Source organism: Hibiscus syriacus, unplaced genomic scaffold (genome assembly GCF_006381635.1).
Source record: "Hibiscus syriacus cultivar Baekdansim isolate YM2019G1 unplaced genomic scaffold, ASM638163v2 tig00117056_pilon, whole genome shotgun sequence".
Lineage (NCBI taxonomy): Eukaryota > Viridiplantae > Streptophyta > Magnoliopsida > Malvales > Malvaceae > Hibiscus > Hibiscus syriacus.
The window spans coordinates 6,456,343-6,480,863 of NW_024063539.1; the positions used below are offsets into that span (position 1 = coordinate 6,456,343).

The following is a 24,521-nucleotide window of genomic DNA, read 5'->3' on the forward strand; positions in this document are numbered from 1 at the left end:
TCCATCTACTTTTAATTCGAGGAATTTAATTCTTGTATTTGTTTGATTTTTAAAAAAATATATATAATTGATAGTAATTTTAGTTAACTTCTATTAAATTTGAATATATGTTATCAATTGGACTTTTAAATTATAACTGCGAATAGTAAAACTTTATATATTCAAATTGAATGGAAGTTTATTATTAGTGTTATCAATTGAACTTTATTTTGAGGATAAACTGCAGTGATATTATTGATTTTATCATTAAACTTATTTAAATTTTAATACTGAACTTTAGTTTTGAGTTCATTTAGGACATTGAATTGTTAAATCGACATGATACATGATTGTTTTCTTTTTCTTAAACTTTAGTTTACGAATCGATTTTGTCGTTAAATTTAAAAATAATTTAATTTTTAGGCACTAAGCTTTTGTTTTAATTTTTAGTGTTACACCTTTTGACTTTTGGTTCTTTGCCAACCAACATAAGAAATTTTAAAGCCGTTAGATACGTGGGGAAAAGAAGTTGCTGGTACGATTATTCCATTGCTATAGTTTTTAAAGGGTTGGAGGTTAAAATGGTAAAGATTTAGACTATTATTCCATCACCTGAACCATGGATGAATGCCCACAGAGACGGTGGCTCAAAGCTTGAATTTGGCGGTGGAAAGTTGTTGCGATTGGTTATGGATTTGGATTCATATTTGGGGTTGCAATGGGATGTGTTTTGTCCTCCAAAATGGTTTGTGAGCTTTTGTGAAGCTCGAGGCTGAGTATTGCAACATGGTTTTAGCTGCTGCAAGTCTGGAAACACCCACTTTAGAATATGATTTGTAACGAGTTAAACAGTTTAGTTGAATCGCTGACAAAACAAATAGTTGCTGTTTTGTGGAAAAAGTCGATGCATATATAATTCAGTTAATTGCAAGAAACCCAAACTCAACAATGTAACAGATGAAAGAAGAGGCTCCAGGAAACCAAATACGTGGTGGGTTCACCATAAACCGTGCCTTTCCAAATCAGATCAACATGGACAAAATCAACCCCCCTCTTCATCAACCCTTAATTTTGTCTTTCCTCCTTTCTTCTTCTTCCTCTTTTCTCTCCTCACAATTCAGATTCTTAACTTGGTTTTCTTGTTTCCATTTGGAAGCTCAAAGGTGGTTGAATTCCGGCATTTTCCATTTGTTTTTAGGGGGATTTGCTTTTCAATTCCCTCCCTCTTCCTGGTGACTGCACCCGCTTTCTTTCTTTTTTAACCTTTTGCATTTCACTCGTATTGTTTAACTTCTAATGTTTTCTTCTTTTATGGCATACAAACACGTAGCTGTCTTCTTCGTCCCACTAGTAGTTGGAAATGGGAGGTGAAACGGAAGATGATACATCATCTGAAACAAAACTAGAAGCTAAAATGGTCTAAGCTATGAAGCGAAGAGCATCTGTAGGAACTGCAGTTAAATCCTTTAACACCGTTATTTTAAAATTCCCGAAAATCGATGAGAGCTTAAGGAAATGCAAAGCTGTTTTTCAGCAGTTTGGTATACCCTTTTCTTCTCCTGCTAACTAAATGTTCTACAATTAGCAGATAAGTATTTCTAATGATCGTGTCCCCTGCAGAAACACAATCCATTTTCTATCTGTCTGAACTGAGACATATCTTTGTTGGTTGTGTTTCTTTGTAGATGAGGATATGAATGGTGCAATTGACCACGAAGAGCTAAAAAAATGTGTCCAACAGCTTCAAGTTTCTTTCACAGAGGAGGAGATAACCGATCTCTTCAACGCCTGCGATATCAATCAGGATATGGGAATCAAATTCAATGAGTTCATTGTACTTCTTTGCCTTGTCTATCTTCTCAAGGACAATGCTAATGGACATGAATCTGTATCCTTCACACAAAACTTGATTTTCACTTTATCTGCAACTGTGTTTGTCGTCTGTTAGCTTGGTCTTCCATGACCTTGTCAGAAATTGCGAATTGGAATGCCGAATTTGGAGGCCACATTCGAAACTTTTGTTGACGCATTCGTGTTCTTAGACAAGAACAGGGATGGTTTCGTCAGCAATAATGAGATGGTTCACGCCATCAATGAATCCGGGGATCGTTCGGCTGGGAAAATAGCCATGAAAAGATTTGGTTAGCTCTGTTACACTATAACAAAAACTGCATATACATACACAAACTCAAAACCACGTCCGTACCATATGTGCATTTAAGTCCATACAAAGGTTAAGGCTGATATAAGTGTATTTGTGTGGTTGCAGAAGAAATGGACTGGGATCAAAATGGATCGGTGAGTTTCAAGGAGTTTCATTTTGCTTTCACAAACTGGGTCGGAATCGATGACGAGGAAGATGAAGAGGAATAAGGAACTGCTTGAATCAACATAAACAAATCTGAATTTCCAAATTATTGTTTCTCTTCTTATTGTACTGCCTATTGGCGCTTGGTCTAACTAAAATGCAATTTGAATAACATGACACTTACCTGATCATTTGAACTTGCTACAACCACAGGGTACAATAAAAGGGAATCATTATTTAAACATACATTAGGGATAGGAAGCATGTGAAATGTGATTCAACAATCTTTTCACATGCTTTACAAATAGATCATCTCTGTTTTATATAATCTAACTACTGAACACACGGTGGATAGTAAGGAATGGGAATCAGGTGCAGATCTCTTTTTCTTCTAATACTAACACCAGAGGCTTCAGCCATGTCCAGATCTTCAGTTTGCATTCCATTAGGGAGTTTCCAGTCAAAATGGTACAGTAATTGTGCAAGTTTAACAACAGCCATACCATATGACTTGCCAGGACATATCCTCCTTCCAGCACCAAAGGGAATATATTCGAAGTTAGTTCCTTTATAGTCCACTGAACTATCAATGCATCTCTCGGGATTGAACCGGTCGGCTTCGTTCCAGTAGTTGGAATCTCTTCCCATTGCCCAAGCATTAATAATCACTTTGGTCTTGGCTGGTATCTCAAATCCATTAAGCTCACATCTCTCGGTGCTTTCTCTTGGAAGTAGCAAAGTCAGAGGAGGGTGTAATCTTAGAGTTTCCTTGATAACTAACTTTAATTCAATTCGTGAAACTTTGATTCGTTGACGTCCTTAGTTTCATCATAGACTCGCCTCACCTCGACTTGTGCTTTTTCCAAGATTCTAGGATTTTTCATCATTTCCGACATTGCCCAATCTGCCGTAGTTGAAGATGTCTTGGTTCCAGCCATGAGCATGTCCTGAAAACCAGTTCAAATTAGAGCTAAAGTACAAAACAACTTTGTACAACTAAATAAATGAACAAGCTTGAAGTGCAAAACCACTAACCAGGAGAACAGCTTTGATGTTGTCATTCGTTAAGGGAAATTCAAGGCCTCCTTGATCCTGAAGATTCAAAAGAACATCAACTAGATCATCTGCTACATCAACACTGTCCTTCAAATTTGCATTGCTAGCTCTATGTTCTTCAATGATGCATTCAAGCATCACATCTAAATCATGGTGAAGCCTCTCAAGTTTTGTTCTCATACCACTGATCACAGGAAGCACTTTAACGGAAGGAAACAGATCAACAATACTAAAACCATCCAAAGCTTCCAAAACTTTTCTCACAATTGAAATGAAAGCTTCATGTTGATTACATCTTCCGGACAAAGCGGATCTTAAAGTGATACCGTATGATAAGTTGTATAACATTTCTCCAAGGTTGATTTCCAAACCTGTATTGGAGGATATGGACCTAATAAAACTTGAAACCTGCTCTTCTCTGATCGATCGGAACGATTGTACACGTTTTGTACTTAGCAACTCCAATGCGCAAACTTTCCGAAGCTGCCTCCAGTAGGCTCCATATGGTGCAAAAGCAATATCTGAAAAATTATACCATATGATATCTGCAACAAGGCAAAAGGGCCTATTAGCAAAGTTGATATCATGTGTTTTCAACACTTCTCTAGCAGCCTCTGGAGAAGAAACGACAACGTGCAGTAATTCACCGAGTTGTAGGTGCATCACGGGACCATGCCTTTTGGCTAATTCCGCCAAGCGTTGATGGGGAAGACAGAAAATTAAATGGTGCAAGTGGCCGATAATAGGTAGTTTCCATGGTGAAGGTGGTAGATTTTTTGGAGTCATTGATTTTGGATCTCATCCGTAGCTTGAACACCATGAAAATGAACACAAGGAAGGTGAAGGACAATGGGAGTAAGTTATCCATGGTAAAGCTATACAAGACTAATAGGAATCTCATCAAGTATTGCAGAAAAAATTTCATTTCTTGTTAATTTATGCAGGTTTCAGATCTTGATACCTGCTTGCCTGTCAAAACTGTCGTTTTCAAATATAATGCACTGTCAGCTGGTAATAATAAAATGGAAAATCTCTCATTCCTCAAAAGAGAAGTTGGGATTAATGCACTAAATAATGGAAAAATAGAACCTTTTTGGCATATGCTACAAAGTCTTGGACCGTTTGTGTAAAATTACTTGTGTAAAATCTCCATCTTGATTTTTTTTATGTCCATAATCAGAAACCTTTTACCGGTTCCTTCTAATGTTATATTGTTGTAATGTTTTTAGATGTTTTTTTTATCTATTTAGCTTTTAGTAGGTCTAAAATCTATCATCTGAAAAAATACGAAAGAATAAAAATGAACAGTTTAACCAATTGATCAAATGCGCTCTAATAATTATTTTTAAATGTAGGAAATATTATTATTAAATTTTACAATTATATTATAATTGATATCATGTGTCTTCAGCACTTGTTTAGCAGCCTCCGGAGAAGAAGAAACAACATGTGAGAGATGATAGTTCACCGAGTTGTAGGCACGTCACGGGACCAGGCCTTTTGGCTAATTCCGTCAAGCGTCGACGGGAAGAGAGAAACGTAAAAGGTGCAAGTGTCCTACGAGAGGTAGTTTCCATGGTGCAGGAGGTAGATTTTTGGGAGAGTCCTTGGATCTCACAAAATATATAAATTTTAATTTTATTCGATTGTACATATCAAATTTTGATTCTGATTTAATCTTACGCATAAAAGCTAAAAGATGATAAAGTCTTTGTTTAGTAATTAACACTAGCTATTAGTTAAGTGAGCTGTGATGAAATGACTGTAACATCAGCTGTAGTTGCATCACATGTATCTGCAAAATTTGATTAGTCAGTTAAAGCATGTATGCATCATGAATGGGCATGGTCATGGCCATGGCCCATGGGTTCAATTCTAATACATACATTAATGAAAGCTACAAATAGTACATTCATGAACAGAAAAGGAAATCTATGGTATATTGATAAAAGCAGTAACAAAAATGTTAAAACAACTGTGTTTATATACATAAATATGAACTGTATTCAAATGAAAAAAGTACCTACTATAAACATATAAATCTGGGTTGATGACCCTATTGCCACTCTCAAAGACACACCTTGCAGGAGGAAAAAATACACCTAATAATTAGACCAAGTTTTAAAGCCACATTACCCCTGATAATATTAACAAAATTAAAAGATCGATGAACAAATTAAAATATGAACATATTTAGTCGTCGGTGTAATTTACCTTAATTTTTTTTATTTTTTTCCGTAGTTTAGCCGGATACAGTACATTTAGGTGGACAATAGTCCAATACCAAGATATATTAATCAAACGGCTAGGAAAGAAATTATCAAACTGATCCCGAACTTTGTGGATAATTTATCTTCTTCTACCTCTACCTCTACCTCTACCTCTAGGGTTCAAAGTTCAACATCCCAATACCCAAAACAGAAACCCTTGCATTTTTCCCATTTCTTTTATCCCTCTCTTAATCTCTCAATCAAAGCCTTTCCTCGCAAATACCACTATTCCAGTTCAATTACCCAATCCAACAAGCACCAAAGCTCTCTGCTTTATTTAGTATTTTGTGTAAGTACCATTTCTCTTCCTGTCTCTGTTTATATCTTAAATCTTATCTCTGGGTTCTCATTGCCTTTAACTCAGCTATAGTTTCGAAGATTTCTACTTTTTATGTTTATTGTATAAGAATAAGAATATAATTCGAGAGAGAGAGAGAGACTTAACTGACAGAGAAAGATATTCCTTTTCATTACATGGGGAAATCAGTGGTAGAAAAAAGAAGGGTGGTTCGAACTAGGTTTCCGTTGATAATCATTCTAGTAACACCAGTGCACATGCTAATGGTGGTGTTGATTTAGACTCATCTATATTTTTGAAAAGAGCCCATGAACTCAAAGAAGAAGGCAATAAGAAGTTTCAGAATAAGGATTACGTGGCTGCCCTTCAACACTATGATGATGCTCTTAAGCTTATCCCCAAAACCCACCCCGACCGAGCTATCTTTCACATCAACCGATCTGTTTGCTTGATGCAAATGAAACCTGTTGATTATGACACTGTGATTGCAGAGTGTAATATGGCTCTTCAGGTTCAGCCTCCCTTTTCCCGAGCTCTTCTTAGGAGGGCGAGGGCTCTTGAGGCTATTAGGAAGTATGAAATGGCAATGCAGGATGTGCAACTTTTGTTGGGGGATGACCCCAATCACAAGGATGCTTTGGAGATTGCGAGGAGATTAAGGACTGCATTGGGTCCTCGCCAGGAGGCTCAGCAAGACCTCCAGAGCTGTCCCTCTCCGGCTACACTCGGGGATTCTGCTGTTCGTGGTGCCCCAATCGCTGGCCTTGGGCCTTGCTTACCTGCTCGCCCAGTGCCTAAGAAAGCCTCTTCACCTGCAGGAGGATCAGTTGGATCACCAAATAATAAGCTGGAGAAGATCCAAATAAACGTGGCAACTGAAAATGGTACTGATAACAAGACCCAGTTTCCAAGACTTGTGCTAAAGCCCTCAAGTGGTTCTTTGAAAGCAACTGATAATCTGAATAAGGGTGGCCCGAGAGAACATTCTATTTCATCTTCTGTTCATTGGCAAGTTCAGCAGGCGGCAATTCAACAGAGGCCTTTGAAACTTGTTTACGATCATGATATAAGGCTTTCCCAAATGCCAGTTAATTGTAGCTTCAAAGTGTTGAGAGAGATTGTGAGCCAAAGATTTCCTTCGTCCAAGTCAGTATTGATCAAATACAAGGATAATGATGGAGATTTGGTTACTCCTACCTGCACGACAGAACTCAGGTTGGAAGAATCTTCTGTAGATGGTCATATTCCTTCAGATCCAGAAGCAGATAAAACCAGTGGATTTGGGATGCTGAGATTACACATTGTTGAGGTGAGTCCAGAGCAGGATGTCACGAAATTGGGCCTTTTCCCCACACTTTGGGCTATGTTGGTCCACATTTGGTCTTGGAGGTTGATAGAATAGTGTAGATTATTCTAGAACACTCAGGACTTGTACATATTCTAGAAGCATTCTAGAGTCTTCCATGTTAGGTAGGAAATAATGGAGAATTCTAGAGAATCTCTCCCTACCGTAGGATCAAATCAATCTCCACCGTCCATTGAGGAGGTGGGATGCTATAAATAGGTGTAGAATCCTCATTTGTAAATCATCCAAGAGTTGTAAGCATTCAAGCATTCAATAAGCTTTCTCTCTAAGTTCTTTCCTTTCTTCTTTGTTTCCTTGCCAATCCTTTCTCTAGCACGAGTTCGAGTGAGGCTGACTTAGCTATCGCGAGGGGCGAAAAGGAGCTAAGGCCGCACGAGGCTTATTGAGCGATTAAGTCCGTGACAGTTGGTATCAGAGCCAGTAAAGGCGTCAATATCGTGCACGTGTATTGTAGGAATGGCCGGAAATTCGAACGAGTCGATTGTTGCTGAGGAACGTGGAAGAGAAGCTGCACCCACCAACAAGAATAAGAAGAGGGACCAAAGTAAGGCCCGCGAGAGCACTTCCATAGAACCGATGGTGGCAGAGTTTGGCGAGAAGCTGGAAAGGGTCCAGCACGACTTCAAGACGTTGGAGGACCATGTCTTGGAGCAAGTTGACACACTCAAAGGAAATGCCGAAGAGACCAACAACGAGGTGGAAGCTCGGTTCATACAGCTAGAGGATATGATCCAAGCCGTCCGTGAAAGCATCGAGGGGATGCGGGAGGACTTGACGCTCTGCAAGAGAGCCGCCGTTAGCGGGAGCGCTAACCATGTCTCCACCCCGAGGGTCGAGTGCCCCAAGCCACAAGGGTTCAACGGGGCAAGGGACGCCAAGGAAGTCGAAAACTACCTATGGCGGATGGAGCAATACTTTGAGGGAATCGGCCTTAACGACGAGGCCGCCAAGGTAAAGACCGCTGCCTTATATCTTTCCGATACTGCTATGTTATGGTGGCGTAGGAAACATGCCGACATTGAGCGAGGAGCTTGTCGGGTAGATACGTGGGATGAGTTCAAGAAAGAACTCAAGAAGCACTTCTATCCCGAGAATGTGATCTACGAGGCTCGCAAGAAATTGCAGGAGTTGAAGCAACGGGGTATCATGCGGGACTATGTGAAAGAATTCACAACCCTTATGCTTCAAATTCCCAATATGTCCGAAGAAGATCTCTTGTTCTACTTCATTGACGGACTACAAGGATGGGCCAAGCAAGAGATGCACCGTCGGGACATTAAAACGGTTGATGAGGCCATTGCCATCGCCGAGTCACTTGTCGACTTCCAACCCTACTCCCACACCAATGCAACGAAAAATAAAGATAAGTATCCAGCCAAAGGTGGGGGAGAACGGCGGGAGAATTACCAAGGCAACCGAGACCGAGATCACCGAAGGCCACAAACTAAAGAGGGAGATCGTGATCGACGTCCGGGCCGAAGGGACTATGAAGAGAAGAAAAAGGCCTTCGTTCCCAAAGGAGGATGCTTCTTGTGTAAAGGACCACATCCGATGAGTAGCTGTCCCAAACTTGGTTCATTGTCTGCCATCGTCGATCGTCAAGACACAGAGTCTCAAGCCGAGATGGGGTCACTCCAAGTTCTAAACGCCTTGAAGGCCAAGCCATTGACACCAACATCGAGTAATGGGCTCATGTATGTGGAAGAGGTGATCAACGAGAAGTCGAAAAGAGCCATGGTGGACACGGGAGCTACCCACAATTTCGTGTCTAAAGACGAAGCCAACCGTTTGGGCCTAAAATACACTGGGAGCACAGGATGGCTCAAGACGGTAAACACACAAGCTGTACCACTCCATGGCGTGGCACGAGGGGTCGAGCTACGCTTAGGCACTTGGAAGGGCCAAGTGAACTTTTCTGTCATTCCCATGGATGACTTTAAAGTTGTTTTGGGGTTAGACTTTCTCCGACAGGTAACCGCTATCCCTATGCCTTCCTTTAGTTCTGTTTGTATCTTGGAGAAATGATCTCCTTGCATGATCCCCACGGTCGAGGCACCGAAAGAGAAAGGTCGAGATGGCACACAACTCTCGGCCATACAACTTGGTAAAGGCATCAAGAAAGGGGACATTACATACTTGGCCATACTAAAGGAAGATGACGAGATCGAGAAAACAGATGACCTACCATTGATCATCCGTGAAGTCCTAGAGGAAAACAAGGACGTGATGCCGCCCGAGTTACCAAATAAACTTCCCCCAAGGCGTGAGGTGGATCACAAGATCGAGTTGGAACCCGGTGCCAAGCCGCCTGCCCTGGCACCCTACCGAATGGCCCCACCCGAACTTGAGGAACTTCGAAGGCAACTCAAGGAGCTAGTAGATATGGGAATGATTCGACCTTCGAAGGCACCGTATGGCGCACCGGTACTCTTCCAAAAGAAGCACGATGGGTCATTGCGCATGTGTGTCGATTACCGGGCACTTAACAAGGTAACCATTAAAAATCGCTACCCGATCCCTTTGATTGCCGATTTATTTGACAGACTTGGAGGAGCCAAGGTGTACACGAAGATGGACTTGCAAAAAGGCTACTACCAAGTTCGAATAGCAGAAGGCGACGAGCCAAAGACTGCATGCATCACCCGATACGGATCGTACGAGTGGTTGGTCATGCCCTTTGGTCTAACCAATGCACCGGTGACGTTTTGCACGCTCATGAACAAGCTCTTCCAACCGTACTTGGACCAGTTCATAGTGGTGTACTTGGACGATATCGTGGTATACAGTAATTCCATCGAAGAACATGTAGACCACTTGAGGATTGTGTTCAAGATACTTCGAGAAAACGAGCTGTACGTCAAGAAGGAAAAGTGCACGTTTGCCACCGAGGAAGTACACTTCCTTGGACATGTAATCGGTCACGGGAAGCTATTAATGGACAGGAACAAAATCAAGGCCATAACCGAGTGGGAGACGCCGACCAAGGTAAGTGAGATGAGGTCCTTCCTTGGTCTAGTAAATTATTATCGCCGGTTTATACAGGGCTACTCAGCGCGAGCATCACCATTGACGGACCTACTCAAGAAGGGGAAGGCATGGGAGTGGTCCGAACAATTTCAGAAGGCCTTTGAGAACCTGAAGGCAGCAGTTAGCCAAGAACCTGTCTTGGCCTTACCTGACTTTACCATGCCGTTCGAGGTGCATACCGATGCATCCGACTTCGCAATCGGGGGAGTATTAATGCAAGAGGGGCATCCGATAGCATTTGAGAGCCGCAAGCTGAATGACGAGAAGAGGCGACATCGAGAGTTCTCCGTTGGAGACCTAGTCTTTGTGAAACTTTTGCCACAACAATTCAAAGCCCTCCGAAGCGTTCACAAAGGACTAATACGGAGATACGAGGGACCATTCCAAGTACTTGCCAAGGTGGGAAAAGTGTCTTATCGCTTAGACTTGCCAAGTACACTTAAGATTCATCCGGTCTTCCATGTAAGTATGCTCAAGCCATATCATGCCGACAAGGAAGACCCAAGCCGAGGGTATTCGCATCGAGCACCTCCCGTAGTAACCAAGTCTTATGACAAAGAGGTGGAAACGGTGCTCACAAGCAGGACGGTCCGCAAGAGAGGAGTCCCACCGCGTACCGAGTATTTAATCAAGTGGAAAGGACTACCAGAGTCCGAGGCAACATGGGAGCTAGCTGAAGACTTGTGGCAGTTCGAAGAACATCTCAAAGCGTACGAGGCGACGAGGACGACGCCAGAATAGGTGGGGGAGAATGTCACGAAATTGGGCCTTTTCCCCACACTTTGGGCTATGTTGGTCCACATTTGGTCTTGGAGGTTGATAGAATAGTGTAGATTATTCTAGAACACTCAGGACTTGTACATATTCTAGAAGCATTCTAGAGTCTTCCATGTTAGGTAGGAAATAATGGAGAATTCTAGAGAATCTCTCCCTACCGTAGGATCAAATCAATCTCCACCGTCCATTGAGGAGGTGGGATGCTATAAATAGGTGTAGAATCCTCATTTGTAAATCATCCAAGAGTTGTAAGCATTCAAGCATTCAACAAGCTTTCTCTCTAAGTTCTTTCCTTTCTTCTTTGTTTCCTTGCCAATCCTTTCTCTAGCACGAGTTCGAGTGAGGCTGACTTAGCTATCGCGAGGGGCGAAAAGGAGCTAAGGCCGCACGAGGCTTATTGAGCGATTAAGTCCGTGACAAGGAGCCACCATTACCAGAAGAAGAGAAAGATAAGCCTTTGGAGAGTGAGGGAGCCAAGGCTGATGAAAGTGGGTCTCACTCGTCTCTTGGTGATAGCACATCAGAAGGTGTTGATACTGAAATTGAAAAGACTGAGAAAGAAGCTTCGAAGGAAAAAGTAGGGGCGTCAGAAGATCCGGAGTGTAATGAAGTTGAGATGGATGACTGGCTTTTTGATTTTGCTCAGCTTTTCCATACTCATGTAGGTATTGACCCTGATGTTCATATCGAATTGCATGAGCTTGGTATGGAGCTCTGTTCGGAGGCTCTCGAGGAGACAGTTACTAGTGAGGAAGCTCAAAACCTCTTCGACAAAGCTGCTACCAAATTCCAAGATGTGGCTTCTTTAGCCTTCTTTAATTGGGGAAATGTTCATATGTGTGCTGCAAGGAAACATATTCCCCTAGACGAGTCTGCTGGCAAGGAGGTAGTGTCAGAACAACTTCAAGTGGCTTATGATTGGGTTAGGGAAAAGTATTCTTTGGCCAGGGAGAAGTATGCCAAAGCACTCTTAATCAAGCCGGACTTTTATGAAGGGCTGCTGGCACTGGGACAGCAGCAATTTGAAATGGCTAAACTTAACTGGTCTTATGCACTTGCAAAGAAAATAGATCTCTCAACCTGGGATCCTGCCGAAACATTTCAACTTTTTGACAGTGCTGAAGAGAAGATGAAAGCTGCTACAGAAATGTGGGAGAAGTTGGAGGAGCAGAAAGCAAATGAGTGGAAAGATCCGAACTCGATCAAGAAAGAGGATTTGTCTAAGAGGAAGAAGAAACTCGGAACTGTTGCAGAAGGTGAGCTCCCAGGAAGTCAGGGTGAGCTTTCACCTGAGGAAGCAGCTGTGATGAGATCACAGATACATCTTTTCTGGGGCAACATGCTCTTTGAAAGATCCCAAGCTGAATGCAAATTAGGAGTGGATGGTTGGAAAAGACATCTGGATACCGCTGTCGAGCGTTTCAAGCTTGTTGGAGCTTCTGAAGTTGACATTTCTACGGTTTTGAAGAACCATTGCTCGAATGGAGATGCCGTCAAAGGAGTCGAAAAGAAAGGTATTGAAGTAAAGAGCAGTGAGGCCAATCAAAGATTTGAAGAGCAAAAGAGTCATGTTTTCTATCTCTCCGATGCTTTACTTAATGGGAGTGCATTCAAGATTTTCCCTTTCAAATGGGATATTTGAGTTCAATATTGAATGAGTGGTGTACCTGAAAGATTTTGGGTTTTAAGCGTTAAAGTAACATCTTTTTTGGGGTTATAAATAAACACTTCGAATACCAATGAGTTTTTCACCTATGCAACTTTATGTGATAAGTTCATGAAATTGGCATGAATGAACTACAAAATTTTCTTCTTATGGTATGGGCTTTTGAGCCTCAGACTGAGTCAAGGGTTAGCCTGTTGCAATTTTGTAATTATCAACAACATAAAAGGAGCAAAAAATAAAAAAAAAAGATCCTAATAATATTCCCTCCAAATTCCCATCCCAGTTCCACCAACTTATTCTTATTCCATCTACGGCTTCCTTCTCTCTCTCCATCTTCATTTTCAGAGGGTTCCAAGCAATGCTAGGGAGAATATTCAATTGTCACCGGCCGTGTGAGTAGATACACGCATACCGTTGAAACTCTATTTTCTGCTATGATGCTATCCATGTGATGATTGTGCTGAGTTTTTAGCTCTTGTTTTTCTTTTCATACACTTGATATGTGGATTATGGAGTCCTCTTATTGACTTGTCTGAGTTGGTTTTGTAAACTATTTTACCTTTTCTGCTTTTGTTATGTTAGTGCAAATTTATATTGGAACTTGAGAAATGCAACAGTTTTAGCCAAATCATGTTGCATTCCTGAAATTCTGATTACAAGAACAGTATGTTCTTGTCAAAGGAAACCAATACATATATGTATATGTACATGTACGCATGTATTTCATGTACATGAATTCCATATATGTATATGTACATGAAATACATGAATTCCATATGAACAAAAGAATTATCTTTACAAATTTGATCCTGCACACTACAATCTTCATCGATGCTACGAAGTACCATTGACTTCTAACTTTGTTGTTTATCATTGTTGGAGTCTTAGAACCCTTTCCAGGTATTTAGAACTTCATGGAATATGTCAGCTATCAGCTCCCTGTCTGCACATTGCATGAAAGCATTAAAATCATCTTGAATATCATATATCTTGCCGAATTTCACAAGATATCGCATGCAACTGGACTTCAGTTTTGGCAGTTGGTATAAAGCTGCATTTTGGAGTCTCTCGAGGACATTCTTTGTGTCGATATTTTCTAGCAGACTCTCGTGGCATGCCTCTTTCAAGTCTGAGATATCATACTTATCAGCTGCTCGGAGAAGAGCCAGCCGGTGGACCAGAAATTCTTCTTGTTTGATGTTTCCATAAATGTAACACAGTAAAGCCCGACAAGCTTCAATTGACATGTCCGATATGTTTATGGTTGACAATTCTTTTTCTTGCAGGTTATGAGAAAACATGCTGTGGAAAACAGGCGACCGTGCAGAAAGAACAGCACGATGGGCTCCGATGCTTCCATCCGAAGCATTAATGACAATATCCGTGTGGATGCCTTGTGTTAACATCCGACTTAGACATGCAAGAGCCTTTGCATTTGATTGATTATGCGTTAATCCGTCAGACCAAATGGAGCATGGTTCCCCACCCTGTGAATCAACACCAAGCTTAACTGTTAATTCAGGTATGATACTATTAACCCCTATCACTACTATACATGATCCAAGTCTTACATTCGGAGATGCAGTCTTGAGATCGAGAAATTCAACGTCGATAATGAATTTCCCTGTCAAAGGAACTTCGATCGGCCAGACGAAATCTTCACTGCTCTTCAGCTGCTTGTCTGTTATTTCTACAATCAGAGAAAAAATAATTGGAAATATTAAGCATCAAAGACCGTGAACCATCTGAATTTGTACTAAAAAATATTACCTGGATGAGTGAAAGATTTTCGATCTCCAGCTGAGCAGACAACACGGATTATGAAGGATGCAATTGGGGGATTATCTCTCGTTAGATTTGATACTTCTGGGTACAATTTAACATACAGAACCCTGTTCTTCTCCACCGACAAGTGCCTTCAATCCGCATAAAGCAAGGTATAAGAACACGGCTCCAAAAAACAACAAAAAACCCCCAGGAAACTCAGAGAAACAGTTAAGAGTTAACAAAAACATGGTCTTTTATCCAAGTTAGTTTTCATTTGTTTTTGAATCTTTGTAAAGGAAAATAAAGAATGAGACTTGACGGACCAGTTCCAGTTGCCGATCTTGAAAGGATCTGACTTGCGGTAAGTGCAAGAGGCAAGATTATCTATCCTCCATTGAGCGAGACGAGCAGTGGTTTGCACTCTGTATGCAGACTGGTTCATCCTAGGCAAAGCCAGGGAGGTGATCTCATGGATGCAATCAAATATCCCCTCGAAAAAATGGTCTCTTGCCTTTCCCAGGTTTACTGTTGCTATAACACATAAATTACCTGAGAATCTACCAAGAAAACTGAAGAAACGAAAAAGAAAAAAAACAAAAACAAACACCCACTTCTCTCTTTTGCCTGTAAAAACACTGATGTTTGCTGTCTGGTATGGAAATATTACAGACAAGGGAGAAGAGAAGTGGTGCGTTGTGGTTCAAATATAAATGGTGAAGTAACAAAGATGGTATTGGGAAGAAGAGGGGAAGATTTGGTGAAATGTTTGTTGGATTTTGAGCAGATATTCAGGTGGAAGGAGAGGGAAGAGTACGTGGAGATTATTAATTGGTGAAATTGGAGTGCAGGGTCGTCGATCGATGGAGTCACTAAGACATAAACCTATTAGCTTTTTCAAAGGTTATTTTGTGGTGGTAAACTACTCTTTTCATCACTCAATTTTGATTTATTTCTTTTCTAGTCATTAAACTTTAAAAAAAATATAATTTGATCACTTAATTCTCTAATTGCTTCATTTGTGATCACTTGTGAGTTAAATCAGAAATAACAAGGTGACATGACATGTTTTTTTACTCATGTTTTTCGTTTTATGCTGACATAGAAGCCATTTCATTCTTTTGTCCATTTCATCATCTTTCCAACAAGTTTAAAAAAAAATTAAGTTTCATTATCTCACGTCATCTTCATTATTCAATGTTACCACTTAAGTTATCGACGCATTTTTTTATCCTTATATATTACTCTATCAATTTAGATTTTCTTAAAATGTTTTTTAAAATTCACAAAATTTCAATCAAAATTCAAAGAAAAACGACATCGATTTACAATTTTCATCGTGAAATCATCATGAAATCAATATGTATATTGCTTGTCTTCTATTTTTTCAATTTCTCTCTGTTAGAATTTGGAAGAAGACGATCCAACATCGAAAAATCAAAGGAAAGTTTAAAAAGCTAGGTTAAAAATTTGGGAAGGAAAATTTCAAGAGTATTTTCTTAAATATAAAAGAAAGTGTTGTGTTATTTTTATAAATTTTAAAAGATAAATTTCATGTTATAACACCGTTAAATAATTAATGATAGAGAGACAAAAAACATAGTAATGCTAAAGTTGAGTGATCAAATTGAATTTTTTAAAAATTTAGTGATTAAAATAAGAATATGGTCAGAGTTGAGTGATGCAATTTGAAGTTTACCATATGTTATTTTAGGTAAACTAATAGTCATTGAACTTTTAGAGTGCTTGTATTTTGGTCAATAAATTTTAAAACTTGTAATAAGATCACTTAATTTGTAATTTATTTTCATTACTATCACTACCGTAAACTACTATTAAGAAATGTTGATGTGACACGTTAGATTCATTTTATTCATCAAAAAACCCTAGAGTTTCTCATATTAATGACCATCATCGACCTTCTTTTGCTTATGTCATCATCGTATGGCGTTCTTCCGATCATCGTCACCACTAAATACAACACTCACCATGTTCAAGAGTATCATCATCATTTCATCCAAATCTTTAGAAAATAAACAAGCCATCAACGATAAAATAACTAGTTGAGAGAAGCCATTAATGTGTCGGGGACTTGATAAAATGATGATATTCTTGAATACAATTGATATTGTATTTAGTGACAACGACAATCGAGAGAATGTCAAACGGTGATGTCACAAACTAAAGAGGTCGACGACTGCCATTAGGATAAGAAACTTTAGGGGTTTTGGGGAAGAAGATGACTCTAGCGTGTCATGTCAGTATTTCTTAACAGTAGTTGAAGTAGTAATTATAATAGAAGGAATTAAAATTTTAGTGATCGTATAAATGCATGTAATGCTGGTTAATTTATTTATGTAATTGCAGTATTAATATTTATTGTATTAAAGCGATAAATAAGATATGAATGTGATGAAATTAGATGTAAAAGTTTATTGAAGTTATAAGAGTTATATTGGGTTATGGGACTAAGTTTGTAGAGCTTTGAGTTGAAGCAAAGCATCAAGCTGTTGTAATGCTAAAGATTTGGAAGTTAATTAAATTCATTTATGGATTTACTTGCACCCAATTCAACTTCTTATGCTTTGCTTATTGGCTTCTCTCTCAGGTTCCTTTCAATGTGAATGAAGCTATCAGGCTAAGAAGGATACCTTTTTGGATATAATTATAAACCCTTTTCTTTTTTATGTAAATAAACCATCATCCTAAGGACAGATGCTTTTCCCTTCATATTTATTAATCAAAATCAGTAGGGTCTAATTACGGTTTTCATCCTTCTATTGTGCTGAAAATTTTAGATGTAATCCATCTGTTCCCAGGGGCATGGCCTTGATTAAACGGTGCAATTATAGTTTTAATTCTTATACACGAAAAAAATAAATTTATTCATTCTAACCTTTAAATAAATTAAAATTTAGGAATTTGGGCTCCTCACACAAAGATAAATAATTTAATCTAAATCATTTTAACCCAAAATTTATAATTCCAACTCTCCAAAAAAATTAAAATTTTAATTGATCCGCTAACACAACATTCTTAGCTTCTCCCTTGAATCTGGTTTCTCTACTTGTATAATGTTATTAGTAGGTCCAAGTCGAATACATCATTAGTTGATATCAAATCAATATCCGCTCAAGTAATTAAGGTTACCCAAAGTTAATTACAGCTTTGGCATTTATAGATGAATGAGATGGGGAAAGTAAAGTTCAACATCAAATTGCAAACAAAGAAGATGATTCAACAAATCAAAGAGAGAAGGCATTACAAGGCAAGTGGGCAATTTGTTATTTATAATCATTCTTCTTTAACCAGTGGAGTAGGGAGGAGTGAGAAACAATCGAGGATTGGGGAGACAAGGTAAGGAATCTAATGTGTAGGGACACATGAATTTGGAATCAACTAAGCATCACAAACATGTAAGAAGTATATATCTATGAACAATGACATCTCAAGTGGACTGATCCCCTCAAATAAATCACCTTATATGCATACTACGTTGTTTTTCTTTATTACTACAAATTTAAGAAAAATATAAGATTATTTGAGATCGAACTCTGATTTCTTATGTCATTTTATAATAATTTTATCGTATTAATTCTTGATAAGAAGATTAAAGCTTCTAGTTGAATGATTAAGATTTGTTTATATATGAAGTGTTTTGTCTTAAGCTCATAATTAGCTTTTATGACTGTCTTCCATTGATATTAGCTCATAAATCTCCACCAATGCTAGATGGCCCATAAATATCTTCGGGTCTTCTTTATTTTTAAAAAGCCAATAATAATATGTGAAAATGACATATGTATTATCATCAACTTGGCCTTAAAATGTTCAAAAGTAAAAGTATGATAATATGTAGTGAATGTGACGTGGCACTCATTAGTCTGCTTAATAAATTTTTAGATCAAACCAATGACGTACGTACGTATTAGTAATTACAATCTCGTCAACCTTTTGTTAATTAAAGATTATGTGATAGAAATTTGTAATTAGAGCCGATGGATTTCGCCTGGTTTTGTCAGCCAATCAATCCAACATAGGGCGTTTATAAAAATACACAAATAAGCATTCATGTAATCATCATTCTACAGAAACCATTTTTGCCTGCAACTCAACTCCCTCATCAAAGGAAAAGAAAAGGCTGCAACAAGTTTTCTATGGCAGTTGATCCTTTTCAAGTATAATCATCAGACGACTCCAAAAGGCAAATAACAATAATGATAATTCAACCATGGGAACTATACAGGTCTGATCATGTCAAAATTGTTTCTAAGCTCATTATGACTAAACCATGCTTCGGCTGAATCCTCCGGTTGAGCAAATCTGGGTGTTGAAAGTTCAGCAGCTCTGATCGGACAATTGCGTAGGGGCCACCACTTGCTGGCTATCATCATCATCGTCTGTCCCGAAATATCGGTCTCCAAACTCACCCATACCAGGGACAACCCGGAAATCTTCATTTAAACCGATATCAATCTCAGACGTCACAATCTTTACCCTTGGGAAGCTTTTGCACACTACATGTACACCCTGTGGTGCCTGAAGATTAAACAGAGATTATTTGAAAGCCGTTAGAAAGATGGTAATCTATTCAATACGGCTTGTACCAACAATAACTTACAGATATGAGATTGAGAAATATGATGTTGGACTCCGGTACACCCTTTTTTACAAGTAACGAAATAGCTTGAACAGCTGAATTGCCTGTTGAAAAGTTATCAGGATGTTAAACCACATGGTACTCGAAAATGTCCGAAACAAATTACTAGCTTGTAGACTTTGGGACTTAAGTCATCAAGAAAGTGAACCAAATGGTACTCGAAAATGAAAACCGGAAAACATGCATGCATAACAGAAAATGATTGTCAGCCATGAACAGAAACGAACCTGTGCCTAGGATTGGATCAAGTAGCAATACATGCCTCTCTGAGATGTCTTGTGGTAATTTTTCGTAAATAAGCTATTCAATTATCGAAGAAGGAATCAAGTGAGAAAAGAGGCAAAACACACACAACTTTTGGCATCTGGAAGGTAGTTTACAAACCTGCTGACCGTTGTCACCTTCTCTGTGAATAAGAATCTTGCCAATCTTGATACCTTTGCAGCATGCTCGCAATGCATTCTCCATACTCTCACCACTAGTATCAGTTTAGTTTCGAGAGATCAATAGCTAATGGTTTAAAATAATGCTCATGTATAGAGTGTGATACATATATCAATAATAACAACAATGATACATTCAAATTTTATTGGAAAAGCAATTGCAATCACTCAACCACACCCACTTAACCATGGTAAACTACGACCATATTAGTTTTAAGTCCGCATGTCAATGGCATATAGAAAGTATTTATGGTTTACTCTTACGACATAACCACAGAGTAAAGAATATTCCACCACCAAAGTCGTCACTGATCAATTTCTGACCATCACTTCCTATGATTTATCTCTTTAGAAACATACCACCTTCAAACATCCCCAAGAAAGTTCTAAACCATTCAAGCCATGGAATTTGAGACCAGAGTTGTACCTCCTAATAACAGAAACACCACATAACCTTTTACAGAAATCCACACCTGTATATACAGACCCTGCATCCACAATAATACCAACATTAATAATTATAACTAAGTAGCACTGCGTAAGCAAGTAAATTTAAGAGCCATCATAACTTAGAACATTACAGAAGCAACTTGCAATCATCCACGCTAAACTCTGTAAATTTAAGAGCCAGCACAACTTAGAACATTACAGAAGAACCTTGCAATCATCCACGCTAAACTCTATTAGGAAGCAGAAGTTCAATTCAAGAGAACATTAGAAGCAGATGATATCAGATGACAAATCTAGACAACTATATCTGACATACATAATCATAATAAAGTGTAATAATGACTTGATCAGAAAATAACAACAATGTGATAACCCAAATAATACTCCGTCTAATGCCCAAAACAAGAAGTCACATCAGCTTACCAGTTGGAGTGATCACTTGCTTTTCAGTAAATGGCAGATGTCCCAGCCCATGTTCAACAACCTAGAGAAGATCTTAAATGACTGAGAAACCAAAAGGGCATTTCTGTTGGACATTCCATTAACATAGATAAAATTGCATCTAAACTGAAATATGCCCACCAGACGAATCAATCGATCAGCGTAAAAAACAAAGTCATGTTTTGTAGTTTGAGAATCACGAATGAGGGTATGCATGCCTCGTATCTGCATAAATAAAAAATTAATCTTCTTTAAACAAATTTGCATTGATCTTTTTCAAGTAGCTATTAGGGCTCAATACATGCATAAAAAGTATTACACCCTTCGTTAATTGAAAGAAACAAGAATGTTGTACCTGAAAAGTTGATTGAATGACATATAAGTTTGGGTAGATTTTACATAGTTCATGCTGGCCAAGCTTTGTCCTGATATGTTGAACAATCAAATCAATTGCCACATGATTATCTCCCCCACGGGGAATGATAATATCTGCATACTTTTTTGTTGGAAGTATAAAGTCATCAAAGGCAGGCTTCACAAATTTTGAATACTGCATAAAAGATTAAATTCATAAAAATATCAGCAGAAAAGAAGCAACTCCGAAGAAGAGAAAGCTGAAACATTAGTGAATTAGAATATAAAAGATCATAAATTATTGTGCCCAATATTCCTTGCACCAAGGAAACAAATTTATCATGACCGTGTAGGTGGTGAAGAATAGTCATACCTGATCAAGGACTGCACCTATATCTCTGCCCTTCTCAACAGTATCACGCCTTATTCTTCTTGCCAGACGTACATCAGCATCTGCACTGAAAATTTTACAATGTGAAGTAACTGCTCAACTCGGTAACACCAATTAGGCAACATAAACAATGTATTCCCTAATATCTGCAAATTATTCACTTGAAAGCTTTCAGCTATGAATAATAAATTACTTATCACTGGTTTTTTCCCCTTAGCAGTAAGCCACATTAACTATATCGCTGCTACCAAACAGTTTGAAAATTTAAGTGATGTATACAGATAAAATGATGTACATCCAACCTAAAATGCTCCTAACAATAGGGAGCTACAGACATTTCAAAAGAACGATATTGAGGGGTCAGAAAACTAATCACCGAACCACAACAACACAATCATAGAATCAGTTCATCGGTTTATTGTGTACAAGAGAACTTAGGTTAACAATCATTAAAAAGAAGATTTGATGCTAGATATATGCAACTTGCAAATGGAAGTGACCAGCCAATGAACTGAGATAAAGTTTAATTATTTAACCTGTATCAACAAATATTTTTATGTTCATCAACTCTCTGACACGAGGATCATGAAAAATGAGAATCCCTTCCAAAATTATAACATCTGAAGGATTAACCTGCAGAAACATTATAACCATGAGAATTTCTACACGTCCAAAACAACAAATATGAGCTGAAATTATAATTGAATTCTAGATACTTAACTAAGGGCTGTGGGAAGACATGTCTACCGTTATAAGTTTGAGTAGATCCTATATGTCTACCATTTATTAGAAGACGTTAAAATCTGGGACATTGTACGTATAAACAATTATAATTGAATTCTAGCTACTTAAGAAGGTAAAACATGATTTAAAAATTGGAGTCGGAGCACCATGTTGAAAATAATATTTTGGGGAATCCTTCAACAAAGAGGTGCCCAAATCCAAGATATCATAACCACGGTTCCATGTCACATTCAAACACTGTGAGACCTTACCCTTCTTGCAGGAAAAACATTATTTTTATAACTCCTGAAATCATAGTTTGGAATATCTACTGCTCGGTCATGCCTCAAGTTCTCCATAGAATCTAATAATTTCTCTGTGTCAAATGCATCTGCAGAAAGGAACAATATTACATCAATAAAATTCAAAGCAAAGATAAAGAGGAATCAAATGTCCTGTGCATAAAAAGCACGCTAATAATACTCAAATTCTCTCAAAACATATCAATTATTTCCAAATTTAGCAGATGTGCATATTATCAGATGCCTTGATATTCAGAACAAGACAGACTTCAGAGACTGTCCTTGTTACCAAGACAAAACATAGAAAACACATGTTGAACAATTAAGTAGAGATGAAAGAGAGAGAGTATGACTTTGTGTCAAATAATAAGCATAGTAATTCAGCATGTCATGGTTTTCTTCATATTTTCTCTGGTATAGAAATATTCTCACCAGGATGGTCAAAGTTGTATTCATGAACCCTAGCAAGTTCCTCTTCAGTGAGATTGTGATAAAAGGAATCCTGGCACATTGTTCGTGTTAAAACTCTAACCAATAGGAGACCAATTGTTTTTAGTAGTGCAGAAAATAGAGCTTAAGAAGAGGCCAGATCAAAATGCTGAACAATTTCCTTCCCAAATGATGTACAATTAACAAGAACCAACCCTCCCTCTGTTTTCCTTGTATGAAAATCAAGAAAATCAACCAACAAATTCATAATCCCTTTAATGCATGACCAATTTAAGACAGGAAGAAACCCTTTAAAAAATCCAGATTTGGAACTCAGAAAATATTTTTTTAAAAAATACCTGGTTAACTAATACTACACGCTGATCATGAAGTTGCTGAATAATCATATCGCAGACTGTAGTCTTACCAGATGCTGCCCCCCCAGCAACTCCTGAACCACAAAATAACAGGCCAAGTTAGAAAAAATTGAAATTCCGAAAGAAAAAAAGAAAAAGAAGCCATAATATAATAGAAAGAAACCAATGTAATAACCTAAGTATTACCAAACAGGTACTAGTTCAGTGCCTATCCATAGTTTCTGAAGAAAAGTACATTTTCCATACAAGGCTACTGTCTCAAACACAGTTAGATGAAAAGATCCATTATTCAAAGAAAAAAATGAGTTTAGGTGACCATCATGTTTCTCTCAGCATTCTTACCCAAACGTATTCACTAACTACTTTTGATGAACATTTCATCTAAAACAAAGATTAACAGGTCAACAAACCATGTTCAAACTTACCAATAACAAAAGGTTGTTTATGCACACTTTCAGCACCCGGTGAGATTGTAAGCTTCTCAATATTTCTCGGCTCCAGACCTTCCATATGGAACCCAGAAAAGTGGACCCTAGACGAGGCCTCTATCATATCCACAACTGATTTAGAGTCCATATGATAAAACCTATGCATAAATGATAAAATTCACCAGTGAGAAAACAAATATATGGGATCATAACAATAAGATAGAAGCTAAATCCAACATGGAAGCCGTCTTGATAGAATCAGAATCATGGATGCAGCAATTCCCTTCACATCACAGGGAAGCAAAGTTCTCTGCTTATTATAAAATCAAAAGTTGTCCCCTCTTTTTCGATTTTACCCATTCGAAGTCAACTTCAATCAAGTTGAACAAACAAAAGACAAAATAAAATCATGCACATTCCAATCCCATTACAGAACATTCCTTTAGAAGCAGGACCATGGTGGGAAAAAGTCGAGTAAAGTTCCTTTCTTTCTTCTTCGTTTTTCCACATTATCAATCACACTCAACTGAACTGAGTGCTACAAACAAGCACAACAAATCATATTTTCAAGGAATTCCAATCAATCACCAACACTAAAAAACAAGCACCGCTATTTTTGTTTGGTATTACCACGTGAATCAATCTCTCATACAACAAAATAGAGCAACACTCTAACACCATTTCAAGTGAAAGTTACCAAGAAATGAACAGGTTTTAGCTCCCAATTATAGCATACTACTCCAATAATGTGAAGCTAAAATCTGTCTACTCCCTTGAAAATCATCGATGAAAAGTAAATCTAACACCTTCGGAAAGAACTAAAAACACCGAAATAAAAAAACAATAATAACAAAAATCAATTTAACATTGAATTGAAATCAGTTAATGCATAAAAAAGAAAACTGGGGATTATTGGATAAAATTACCTGATTTAATGGGCTACTAAGAGAGAAAGAGGGAGAAGTTGATTCTTTTTTCCTTTTCTTTTCTGGGAACGAGAGAAAGAGGTGGG

The 24,521-nt window shown here is 38.3% G+C and overlaps 4 protein-coding genes and 1 pseudogene across 4 annotated transcripts; 2 read left to right on the forward strand and 3 right to left on the reverse strand.

Moving 5' to 3' along the window:
- The first annotated feature begins 1,654 nt into the window (after nt 1-1,654).
- On the forward strand, nt 1,655-2,367 carry LOC120198338 (probable calcium-binding protein CML21). The gene is made up of 3 exons (XM_039199675.1): nt 1,655-1,867; nt 1,952-2,120; nt 2,249-2,367. The coding sequence occupies exons 1-3, from the start codon at nt 1,673-1,675 to the stop codon at nt 2,350-2,352; spliced, it is 468 nt and encodes a 155-aa protein (XP_039055606.1). The 5' UTR covers nt 1,655-1,672; the 3' UTR covers nt 2,353-2,367.
- Nucleotides 2,368-2,620: 253 nt separating this feature from the next.
- On the reverse strand, nt 2,621-4,211 carry LOC120198468 (annotated as a pseudogene).
- A 1,519-nt stretch (nt 4,212-5,730) lies between these two features.
- LOC120197872 (protein CLMP1-like) lies at nt 5,731-20,337 on the forward strand. Its single transcript, XM_039199270.1, has 4 exons — nt 5,731-7,238; nt 11,506-12,771; nt 18,166-18,171; nt 20,325-20,337. The coding sequence occupies exons 1-2, from the start codon at nt 6,363-6,365 to the stop codon at nt 12,721-12,723; spliced, it is 2,094 nt and encodes a 697-aa protein (XP_039055201.1). The 5' UTR covers nt 5,731-6,362; the 3' UTR covers nt 12,724-12,771; nt 18,166-18,171; nt 20,325-20,337.
- Nucleotides 13,611-15,364, reverse strand: LOC120197874 (BTB/POZ domain-containing protein At1g55760-like). Its single transcript, XM_039199272.1, has 4 exons — nt 14,838-15,364; nt 14,518-14,663; nt 14,319-14,437; nt 13,611-14,234 (listed from the first exon to the last, which is right to left on the reverse strand). The coding sequence occupies exons 1-4, from the start codon at nt 14,954-14,956 to the stop codon at nt 13,632-13,634; spliced, it is 987 nt and encodes a 328-aa protein (XP_039055203.1). The 5' UTR covers nt 14,957-15,364; the 3' UTR covers nt 13,611-13,631.
- Nucleotides 18,762-24,521, reverse strand: LOC120197873 (uridine kinase-like protein 3). Its single transcript, XM_039199271.1, has 15 exons — nt 24,436-24,521; nt 23,507-23,667; nt 23,064-23,155; nt 22,708-22,777; nt 22,246-22,364; nt 21,787-21,883; nt 21,233-21,312; nt 20,861-21,055; nt 20,647-20,730; nt 20,488-20,548; nt 20,042-20,102; nt 19,556-19,649; nt 19,399-19,471; nt 19,133-19,215; nt 18,762-19,050 (listed from the first exon to the last, which is right to left on the reverse strand). Exons 2-15 carry the CDS (start codon nt 23,655-23,657, stop codon nt 18,850-18,852), a joined length of 1,461 nt encoding a protein of 486 aa, XP_039055202.1. The 5' UTR covers nt 23,658-23,667; nt 24,436-24,521; the 3' UTR covers nt 18,762-18,849.